At 40.2% G+C, this 10,987-nt stretch overlaps 1 protein-coding gene across 4 annotated transcripts; it reads right to left on the bottom strand.

Annotated features, from left to right (window-relative positions):
• Positions 1-2,890: 2,890 nt before the first annotated feature.
• Positions 2,891-10,799, bottom strand: arsh (arylsulfatase H). 4 transcript variants are annotated; one of them, XM_044215951.1, is made up of 11 exons: positions 10,689-10,799; positions 9,782-9,931; positions 9,394-9,515; positions 9,128-9,250; positions 8,035-8,237; positions 6,241-6,461; positions 5,965-6,101; positions 5,595-5,732; positions 5,093-5,252; positions 4,533-4,654; positions 2,891-3,834 (listed from the first exon to the last, which is right to left on the bottom strand). In XM_044215951.1, exons 1-11 carry the CDS (start codon positions 10,691-10,693, stop codon positions 3,470-3,472), a joined length of 1,746 nt encoding a protein of 581 aa, XP_044071886.1. In that variant the 5' UTR covers positions 10,694-10,799; the 3' UTR covers positions 2,891-3,469. The 4 variants fall into 4 exon arrangements, with proteins under 4 accessions (XP_044071886.1, XP_044071888.1, XP_044071885.1 ...); XM_044215953.1 differs by lacking the exon at positions 10,689-10,799 and adding an exon at positions 10,198-10,273; XM_044215950.1 differs by lacking the exon at positions 10,689-10,799 and adding an exon at positions 10,187-10,242.
• Between the last annotated feature and the right edge of the window lie 188 nt (positions 10,800-10,987).

The following is a 10,987-nucleotide window of genomic DNA, read 5'->3' as shown; positions in this document are numbered from 1 at the left end:
AGCATACAGCTACACATGCAAATACATTCTCTTCTCTGTACTGAGTCCTTACACATAAAGACATATACTGCACACACACACAAATTGCACACAATTGGCACTAGTAGCAGCGTAAACACCTCCATCCTGTTCTCTAAAAGCCTCATTCATTGACAAACCTGTTACAGTCTCTCTCTCTCCATCACATACATTTTCCTTCCCACTAATGTAAGTGTTGTAATGGTGTGTAATTGCTGCTTTGCCACAGCAATCTATTGTGGTAGGTGAGACCACCTTAGATAAGAAGAAGATAGATAAACCAGAAAGAGAAACAGATTGATGGGCAAATAGATAGTCAACACTGATTGATGGAGCAATATTGGTCTTCTTATTGGGTCTGGTTGGTCAGGAAAGTCAGAGTATTAAGTAGTGGGCGGATGTAAGTTGAATGCATTGTATTCTGCAGAAACCTTGCATCTGTGAAATCTTTTCCCCTGTTTCCCCCTTAATCCGTTAACTTTTTAACATTGTGCTGTATATTTTTTATTTAGTTCCCTGGTCATGTGGCCCCAGGACTTTCAACCCACTGCAGACAATGTTAGCTTTAATTTTGAGGAAATAATAAAAGGCATAAGAGGGCAAAGAGTGCACACTGTGTTGGGCATGGACTGTAGATTGTAATGGTAGGTGATAGCTTTACCACAGAGGTCAGATGTGGTTTTAATAAAACCTTAGCCGAACAGAACAGTAATGTGGCTACTGACTGGCCACACAGACTCTGCCCTCATTTTCATGTATATAAATAGATTTCTTTTTTTCACTTCCCACACTTCCACAATCCACAACTGCTTCTGTGTTTGTGGGTCTCCAATTATCTGTGTGACTCTTCTCACACTATGACACAGTAAAGGGGGATAAAATATGCACAGGATGAGCTCTCAGGGTGTAGAGGTTGTTAGGTGAATTTAAAGGGGTATTTTTAGTTATGATCAGCTGCAAAACACACAAAATTCTTATTTTTCATTTAGTAGTGAAACTGAAATTATGCGCATGTACATTTAATTTCTATAGAAACATTTTTCAGGCTTGACATTGTCATTGAATTTAAATGGCAGTGAAAACTAATTGCCACAACAGATTTTCCACAACAAAGATACTCTGCCACAGTTGACTGATAATGTTCATTTTAAAAACGTTGGTCTATAATGATCTTTATTCTTGGCATCATCCAAACTATAGGCACAAACCCACAACTAAATCAAAAAACAATGCAACAACAGCCTGTTAGCTAACAGTGTTCGTGTAACATGCTTGATACAGGAGAGATATTTCCAGTGTGTTTAAGCTGCCATGCAATATTCTTACCTTTTCAAGCAGTATGTGTGTTTATGTGTGTCAAACAGAGAGTTATAAAAATGCTTTATGGCGTCTCCTGAAACACTGACCTTTACAGAAAACCAATGATCTGTTCAAAACAACATGATATACTGTGTGCATGTGTGTGCATGTAACATTGTGTGTGCTCATGGTTACATGTGTGCGTGTGACATGATGTACGGCCAGTAACATTCTATCCGACCAGCCATCATTAACTTTGATGAACAGCCAAATGTCGTTATGTATCGTCGACTGCATGATTTACTGTTAGAGATATAATGGAGTGGCTACTGTAATGAACTTGCTGAGTGTTTGATGTACGGGTCTCTACTGGAGGGAGAGAAGTAAATACTACAACCGTGATGGCAACGATTACAGTGATGATGATGATGAAATGCCCCTCCTCACTTGCAGATGCGAGTTACATTTCTGGAGGGAGAGGAGAAGGAAGAAGGGAGGACAACAAGGAGGAGGGGGTGAAGAAAGCAGTTTGAGGAGATGGAGGAAGAGGAAACAGAGAGGAGGGAGGGAAGAGGAGCAATTCTATTCTTCTGCTGTAGCTAACATTGATGTTTTGACATCCAGCCACTGCTGGAGAGAGACAGTATGAGTGTTGATGATGGTAATTAATGAGGATGACACTGATGGTGGAGAAGTTTACACAGTCTTTAAAGTCTTTTATTAATGGAGATCTGTGGAGCCACAGGGTATCCTTGTGGTCAAACTAGGACACCCTACTGGACAACATCCACCCCGCCTCAGTGTCCTTGAGCAGTGCTGTTTTGCAGCTGATCTTGTGCTCTGACATTCCTGAATGGGAGTGAGTGAAAAGAAAATTCCCTTTCTGAGATCTAAAGGTGTTACATTGTCACCAAAACAATTTGGATGAATAGGAAGGGAAGGAAGGTGACAGGTGAGAATTTTAAGGAGAATCAAGAAAAGGAGGGTAATGAAGGAAGACATGAGGAAAACTGAGCAGGATCGATGGATAATAAAGAGCAAAAGGAAAAAAAGTCAAAAAGATGATCACTGGGAAGTATTTTTCTGATCACTAGAGCTAAAAACAAACAAAAATGCACAATTTCTAACCTCCAGCTAATCACTACTGGTGCGATATTATACTATGTTACAGCAATATCAAAATGTTATGTGCTTTACATAGTATTCATGTGTTTGTGTACATGTTTTGCCCTGAAAATATGTATAATCCTGATATTTAAGCATGATTCATACCACAGCACAAGAGCCCACAGTAACAGAACCTCCTCCCTCTTTCTGTCACACAGCGCAGCTAATCATCCAAACACAGTCTGACTCTGCCCTCTAATGGGACACAGTCTAAACTACCTTCTTGAGGAATTTTACAACCTATTTTCAGTCCTACTTAACTGAAATGTTTTGCTGACTTAGCTAGATCTATGAAAGAAAAAAAAATATCATCATAAGCATTACGATAAATCTGACTATCAGTCTATATGTAAGCAGAGCGACTAAAAATAATTCAGATTAAATGATGTATTCAATGAGACAGAAATGCAGTTAAGGATTTATTTGAATAACCCTTTTATTGTATCATGTACTTATTAGAATAAATAATAATAGTAAGAAATAAAAGCACCAACTGAACATATCCTTCACTTAGTGGACGATACACATGTAAACGACAAACTTCCCTTTCATGTATGTAAAACGTATATTTTTTGGCTCTATTGCAATGTATGTATAGTGTAACAATCATTGACCACAGGTATAGTGCAGTCAATGCATTGTTTAATCTTCATTTAATTTGAATCAATTACAATAGTATTTCAATTAATGTTGGGTGACTTAATTTTAAGTTTAGTTTCAGTTTTGAAGGTGTGTTCATTTTCATTTTACTAAACAATAATTTCAATCTTAGTTACAATACAATTAATATCATTGTACATCAATTTTAATTGTAAAAGTCTGTAGGCCAAAACTTTTCATGACACATTTTTGAACGCTGGGAATGGTGAAAGCTCCTGAACGCACCCAGAACTACAAAAGGCACAGTATTATTCTTGAAAAAAATGAAAACCCTGCCGCAGATTCAAGGAGCTTCACCAAACCCAAGTTGTTTTTCTTCAACTTTTTAAGACATATGTGTTGTCTCCTCTTTGCAGCCGCAGAACGGAAAAGTTCCACAGCAGGGCTGAAGCCAGGGTCTCCACAGAATCTTGTCCCATGTCATTTGGCTGTGTGGCTTGTTTGTGAGGGTATTTTGATGTCTCTCCGCAGCTTTGGCCGTCTGCTCGAGGATTTCAGCGTATCGCGGCTCAGTATCAGGGGTCAGTGGGTGAGACTCTGAGGGATCATGGAAAAGGTCATACAGCAGCGGTGGGTTGTGGTGCGTCACATGTTCTCCGTGACATAGACAGACCTTAGTGTCATAGCATCCACCGGCTCCCGGGGGAGAAAAGTTGGGAGTGAAGAAGTGCACCTTGAAGACAGAGTCACCTGGATAGAAACACACACCAGGGAACACGTGAACATGCACATGTTTACAGTGTATACTGAAACAGGTTAAAGATCAGTAAAATCCATTTTAATTTTTTTGCTGATTTTACTTCTAATTTCCCATTTATAGGATGACTGGGCTGAGAGAAATGGTTCTGATTTATAAGTGGTTCTAAATTTTTAAAGAACCATGATTTATTAAGAAATAGTAAGGTCATCTAACATGACAAAGTTTTTACTGCATCAAGCTACAAGAAGGCAGTGTAATTGATGTCCCCAGTCATAGTAGTATGTTTATTTCATCAACATATTTTGGTATCTCTTCTTGTCAAATAATATGACAAGAGTCAGATTCAGGATTCAGTAAGACTGGACATTTATAAGCAGAGCTGGAATTGGAACAGTGAAAAACCTAAAGGTTTTACAAAAGCAAGAAAAAGAGAAACACCACTGCACTGAGACTACACCTACAGAACAAGAGTTTCGACATGATGCTGCACTCATTCACACATACATATATTGTAATATATGCAGTTTCCAAGCTAGAATGTACAGAACAGTTTGATTTCAGTTTCACATAAACACAGGTGGCCTTTTCTGAAGAATAAAACATACTTACTTACAGACTTAATAATGGTCAAAAGTATTTGTCTGCTAGATGATTAAATGCATCTCTGTCTCCACGTGTGTGAACTTACTTCCGGGTGGGTGCCAGCGTACTGCATTCAAGTAGATTCCACAGTAGTGGAACATGAATTGATGCTCTGATCGCTCTACCTTCCCCTCTAACAATGGCATGAGGTTATAGCCGTCTAATTGTCTGGGAGAAAGGTACAATTAAGAAAAAGAGAGAGGGCGAGAGGGGAAAGGTGAAATACAAATGTGCTTTAAAAATCAACGGAGCGAGCATTACCACAACACTACTTGCAGAAAGAGACACAATGCTTGCTAAATTTGCTAAATCAGTGTCTACACAGCAGCCTTCTCCAAAACAAGAGCCGTTGTTGTTTACAGATAATGAGGTACTTTTGGATCCATACTGAAATAATCTCACTACAAAACCCTTGAATTATTATGCTCAAGATTAGAATCCTTTTTCCCCTCTTTTTGCAACTCCAAACAATGGTTTGGTTTACTATTGTATACAACAAATACAGAAGCTTTTCAACCTTTCCTAGACTAAAACTCTGGAGAAACAAAGACTTAGATGAGTACAGACAATACAAAAAAAAAGGCATCCATTCCAGCCAGTCTTTACCTGTCTGGTTGTGTGTCCTTGGCCAAATATTTCAGTGTTGGATAAAGGTCCATGAGGCTAGTGGGTTCGTCCACTACTTTTCCAGCTGCCAGTCTGCCAGGCCAGCGGAAAATACCAGGCACCCTGATCCCCCCCTCCCAACCCCCCATAGCTTTCCCACCTATAGGTGAGAAATTACACAACACAAATATCTCTATTTTTGCAGTAAATGCAGTAAAAAAGATACACTTTATATAGTTGTCATTTAACCAAGCTGTAGTTATATGCTTTAGCATTCGGGACCCTGAGATTATTTTAACCCCAAGTGGAGTCCCAGTGATTTTTGGTCAATATGAATCAATCATGAAAAATACAACTTCCTATGCTGTTAATGCTTAATCAACTGTTTATAGATGTTTTGAGACTTCAAATACCAGTGTAACATGTGAATGTCTGCTATAATTACATCAAAGACTGCAGTAAAAGTGACTGTCATTCAAAAACAGCGTAAGATGATGTCTACCTTTATAGATGCTGTTCCAGCCTCCTTTCTGGCCGATTACCGAATCAGCATCCTCTAGGTGTCCACCATGGTCTGATGTAAAGTACATCAGAGTATTGTTGGCCAGGCCGAGGGAGTCCACCGTCTCTGTCATTTTACCTAGAAAACGTATTAATATAGCATTAGAGATGGTTGGATAGGTAATGGATCATGCAAGAGAGTTTAACCTCCACAAACAGATAGAGACGGTAGGATTGCTCTGACTTTCCTGCTAGTTAACGGTCAAATCTGGTTTATTACAACTTGGGTCTTATTTTTCATTGTTTCGCCGTTTTTAGTTGTTAACAGTGCGTGCCAATATTAGCACATTGACTTTACAGCCCTTACTGACCGATGATCCAGTCCACTTCTTCTAGGTTGTCACCGTAGCGACCATGGCGACTTTTGCCAGCAAAGGCGGGGGTTTTGAAGAGTGGCGTGTGGATATGGGCCAGTGAGAAGAAGAGGAGGAATGGACGATCAACATTCCTGAAGATAAGAGAAGAGGAGAGAAGAGAACTGCTATGATCAGACCGCAAACATAAAGCCACCCAGAGACTCCTCTGTTTCAGAAGAACTGTTTAAAAAAATAAACCAACAACACATTATTTTGCTCCTGCATTCCTACCTCTTAATAAAATTTTGTGCTTCTCCCAGCAACCTCTGGGGCAGCGTCTCCACCGTCATTGGCTGCTCGATCACTTCTTGGTTCCTCATGATGATGCAGTTCCAGGTCGGCATGAGTTCAAAGGGAATATACCACACAGCGGTTGCTAGGATAGTGAGAAACCAAAGCGCTACCAGGAGCCACAGGCTGACTTCAAGGAGGCCACACACACGGACACACACCTGAAAATACATCACACATACACACACCCAGTGGGTTTAGAAAGAAAGTGCACACACTAAATGAAACCACTGCCATACAGTACACAGCCAGACACCTGGGATCAGAGACTTTGGTTTCAATGAAGTTACTAATGTACTTAAATCCATAAATACACTATTATAAAATATATAATTCATATAAAAATATGTATGAGAAATACATATAAGAAATATAATAATAGAGGTGTCAATATAAATCTCTAATTTTGGATTATGAAAGAGGTTTTTGAGGACATAGTTCATACCTGCCAACATTTAGGTTTTAAAATATAGGGGTTTTTTTCGGCTGCGGCAGGGCGTCGTGCCCTGACATTTTGACAACAGCTAACGTTAACTTAGCTGGCCTGTCTGCCTGTGCAGAGAGCAGCTGCGCACACGCCCCTTGGATCGGGGTGTGGGCATGGATATATAATAAGAACTTAACTTCCACGGGTGTGGGTTGCCAGGTTGCGGTAACAGATGGGTTGAAATTGTATGTAGTGTGTGGATTGTGTGTGTAGATGTGTTTCATAGATGATCTAGCAACGTGGAAATACAAGGAGAAACCCGGGAAAACAAGAGTGTTGGCAGGTATGCATAGTTTGTGGTATTGCTGTACTGGATTGCATTATGTTGTTACATACTGATATTATTCTGCCCCCTACATATATATTCAAAGTGAGGGAAGGGGCAAAATATGTACACCTTATAATATCATGCAATCAAACACACTTCCAGAAACGAAAACCTAAAAAAAATACACCTGTTGAATTAATCTCTCTCTGATACTGTCTCAACCAATATTTAACATCATCATCTCTACAATTGCAGCATTTATTGCAGTTCTGTTGCACTGTATTGCATTGGACATGTAATACTGTGGTACCATGACACTTCATATTACTGTCTGGGACTTGGGGTTGGATTCTGAAGCAATTCCATGATTTTACCACTAGATGATATCACACACCATTACTAAAGTAGTCACCAAGTGAAACAAGCAGCACATTGTGTCTTTTTATACATACTGTACAGTATTATAAATTTAGATCTGAAAATAGTTTTATAGACTTCTGTCTTCCTGCTGGGCACTGTTTTAGTTCTCCATTTTTCTCTTTAGAACAAACATTTGTTTCAAGCTTTTTTGTTTGCTCTACCTGTGGCACAGCTGGTTCCCATTTATCCTACAGATACCTACCATCGCCAAGTCTTCACCGAATTTAAGTTTCAATATTGCTTTGCTGGCTGAGGTGACTGTGAATTTCACAATAGCAGCCTCTGTTCCCAATCTTTTTTCCAACCCTGTGGCTCATGTCGAAGTGATTACGCATTCGTTATTTTGCTTTGGGGTGAACGGCACAGCAACTCTTTGTTTTCCAATTTCTTCCTCTTCTTCTGGCAACCCAAATTTATCTCTCAGTTTTCTTTGTTTTTCTTGTTGTTTTTCCAAGTCAGCCGTCTTTTTCTCATATTATATTCCATTATGTGTCTTTTTCAGATGTGCCTTTCTAAGGAGAGTAAAATAAAAGCTAAACTGACACAAAATCGCCCCTACCAGTGTGAAAAGTCCCACTACAAGCAACATGGTCAGATTTTGGAGTGCGTGCTGGAGGTCTACCAGGACATCACTCCCCTCTCCGGGCACACAGTTATTGAACAGGGTGAACGGCAGGCCGTAGAAGTAGCTGAAGCCATGCTGGTTCGGATGGTGGCAGTGGTCCCCTCTGTGTTCACAGTTCACACCCAAGTGCCACTTTCCTGCACACAGAGAGAAAAACAAAGAGGAGGAACAGGAATGAGAATACACATCAGCCTTTCACTTTGCAAAATTGTTTAATTTCAACATTGTGGGAGAAATTTGGGGGTGACTCAGGGGTTTATGGGTGTAACAGAATTTATGATGTTCCTATCATAAGATGGAAGTGTCCTAGAAGTCTCTGTTCTTCTAATACTTCCCAGTTGTGGAACATCCTAATATACGATATAGCGACTCTTACAACTTAAAACTTGCTTGGCTTTTTCCTCTGTGTTTGTCAGACTGCGTTCCTTCTGGTTTTACCTTTGTCTTCTGTGATGTCATGTGAGTTTACGATGTTATGTTTTAACTGCTGGGCGGATTGTCTGCTTAACTTTGTTTTGTATTAACTGCCTGCATTTTACATGTCCTACTTTGCATTATGCTGCTTTACGCCTCTATGCTTTTTATCCTGTTCAGCTGCTTCATGTTTTGCTTTCTTCTGTTCTAATTTTAAATGTTGCATTTTTTATTGTTGTTTAAAGTGCAAAGTATAATTTAATATCAGGCCATGGGACACCAGTTGAATATTAGCCTTTTGGCTAACACTGGCGACATTTACAGTGATGTTGATCAATGTGCATTGTCCAGTGTATACCAAGTGCAAAACCATATGTTTTTTGCATGCTGCCAATGCACAGACAGACCCACACTTTATATTCCATACACCTAGCTGTGTGTAAACATGCAAGTGCCATCCTGTACCGCTGACGCAGCTTCAAGCCCTAGATGATGGTGAACATCTGATTTGCTGAAGTGTCCATAATTCTCTTTTCTCTGTCGCCTGGGGACGGGTCAGGAGAAATTTCACAATGAGGACCAATGAAGAAATGATCACATTACGTTATCTCACCCACTAGGCTGGTGGTGTATCCTTGTTGCTGCAGCCTCTTCGCGAAGGTGGTCTCACTGGGTGGCAGCCCCCCTGAACCTCCAAGGAACAGCAGCACCTGCACATGGCCTGTGCTGCCCATTCCTAGTCACACACGGACACACACACACATGTGTAAAAATAAAATGAATAAACAAATATGGAGAATGCTGTCAAAGAGCGCTGTACAAATATGACCAGGATGCTCCTATCTGCACTGGCTGAGTATGTTTAAGAGTGTCTGTTACCTGAGCGGAGTGCATAGCGTCCCGTCATAAAAGCAGTTCGGCTAGGGGTGCAGAGAGGAGCAGCTGCAATGTGCTGAGTCAGCTTTACCCCTTCAGAAGCAAGTCTGTCTATGTTAGGAGTCCTACAGGGACAGAACGGGTGTAAATAGGTAGAACAGAAACAGATAGATAATGAAATAAATACTCAACACATCAAAGTGAGACAAGAAACAGAGATACTGACATACCATAGATGTGATGTAATAAACAGGCTGGTGTGATGATGAAAGATGTTGTTAATAATGAAAACTTTAAGTCAGAAAATAGACGGAACAGAAGCAGACAGTGGGGGAGCAAAAGAGGAAGAGACACACAGAAACAGAAGCACAACACATTTTTTAGGACTCACCTGACAGTATCATTACCGTAGCATCCTACGTCACCGATGCCCAGGTCGTCCACCATCATCAGAACAAAGTTGGGCTTCCTGTCCACCTCCTTCCCTGTGACATCTCCTGCTGCCAGGAGCAGGGAGAGAAGATGTGCCAACAGAGGGGACCTTAGGGCAAAAGATTAAAAGTGATTTTGGCTATTTAATTTGACTTAAAAGAACAATAATAAATCAACAGACGGCCTACTGCTGAAACTTTGGACTCTGAGGGTCGGCTTTCACTATATTCTGACATTCTACATACCAAAGATTAATTGATTGACTACTCAATAATAAAAAAAATATCCTAAACTAACACAAAATAAAGCCCTTGCATTTTAAAATCTGTTTGATTTTTCACTCCAAAGAAAGTCTTGCTCCCACTTATATCCTACGTCTTTAGACTGCTTCTTCAAGGTTGCCATGGCCTGGTGTTAAACAAGGTTGCTTATCACTAGGCTATAGCACAATGCCAAGAATTGTGGAAGTGTCTCAATAAACATCGCGTCTGAGCCAATCAGCACAAAAGGTATTGAGGCACATGGACTTTTGCCTCTTGGAGCAGGAATGATTGACTTTCCAGGAACTGGAGCTGACTGATGTGACCGCAGTGACGGCGATGCACCACACGTTGCACTGTTTAAATATCCAAAAATAAAGTGGTGGTTCATTTTGATCTTCATACAAAAACACACGTTTATAAATGTATAACTTTAAGCGTTAGTTGAAGCAAAGTGGGAACACAGTCTGCAATGCCTTGAAAGCAAAGCCGTCGACATCAGATCATCATCAGACGCATCACTTAGTTTTCCTTCCTAATTTTGAGATAATTCAGCTGGTGTTGTTGTTTTAAAAAGGCAAAAGCAAACCTGCAATATGGACTCACCTCATGCCTGCACAATGAAATGATTCATAACACTACATGAATGTCACACATTTTCTGCTGTGCTGCTGGAGCCACTGGGCCCGCCTCCCTAACTCTACAGTATTGACTGGTTTACGAGCGCACAACCACATTTGCCTTACTGTGTGGAGTAAAAGCGCAAAGAAAGTTATATTTTAAAACAGTGGTTCCCAACCTGGGGCTCAGGAGCCCTCAAATGGTTAAATAGATAAGAAAGAAAAAAATATATAAATATATTTCAAATTTTTTTCTTGTGAAATAGTACATACTTTGACCTCTTC

The sequence above is a fragment of the Siniperca chuatsi genome, linkage group LG12 (genome assembly GCF_020085105.1).
Source record: "Siniperca chuatsi isolate FFG_IHB_CAS linkage group LG12, ASM2008510v1, whole genome shotgun sequence".
Taxonomy (NCBI): Eukaryota; Metazoa; Chordata; class Actinopteri; order Centrarchiformes; family Sinipercidae; genus Siniperca; species Siniperca chuatsi.
Note: the sequence above shows the minus strand (reverse complement) of the source record. Positions and strands in the feature narration are given on the sequence as shown.

Bases quoted from the DNA above. Each gene is read 5' to 3' on its own strand.
- arsh (XM_044215950.1), bottom strand. From the start codon at position 10,227: ATGGCAACCTTGAAGAAGCAGTCTAAAGACGTAGGATATAA. The intron at 9,516-9,781 runs GTGAGTCCTAAA...CTGTCCCTGTAG, and splicing joins TACGGTAATGATACTGTCAG to GACTCCTAACATAGACAGAC. The intron at 3,835-4,532 runs GTAAGTTCACAC...GTTTCTATCCAG, and splicing joins ACGCTGGCACCCACCCGGAA to GTGACTCTGTCTTCAAGGTG.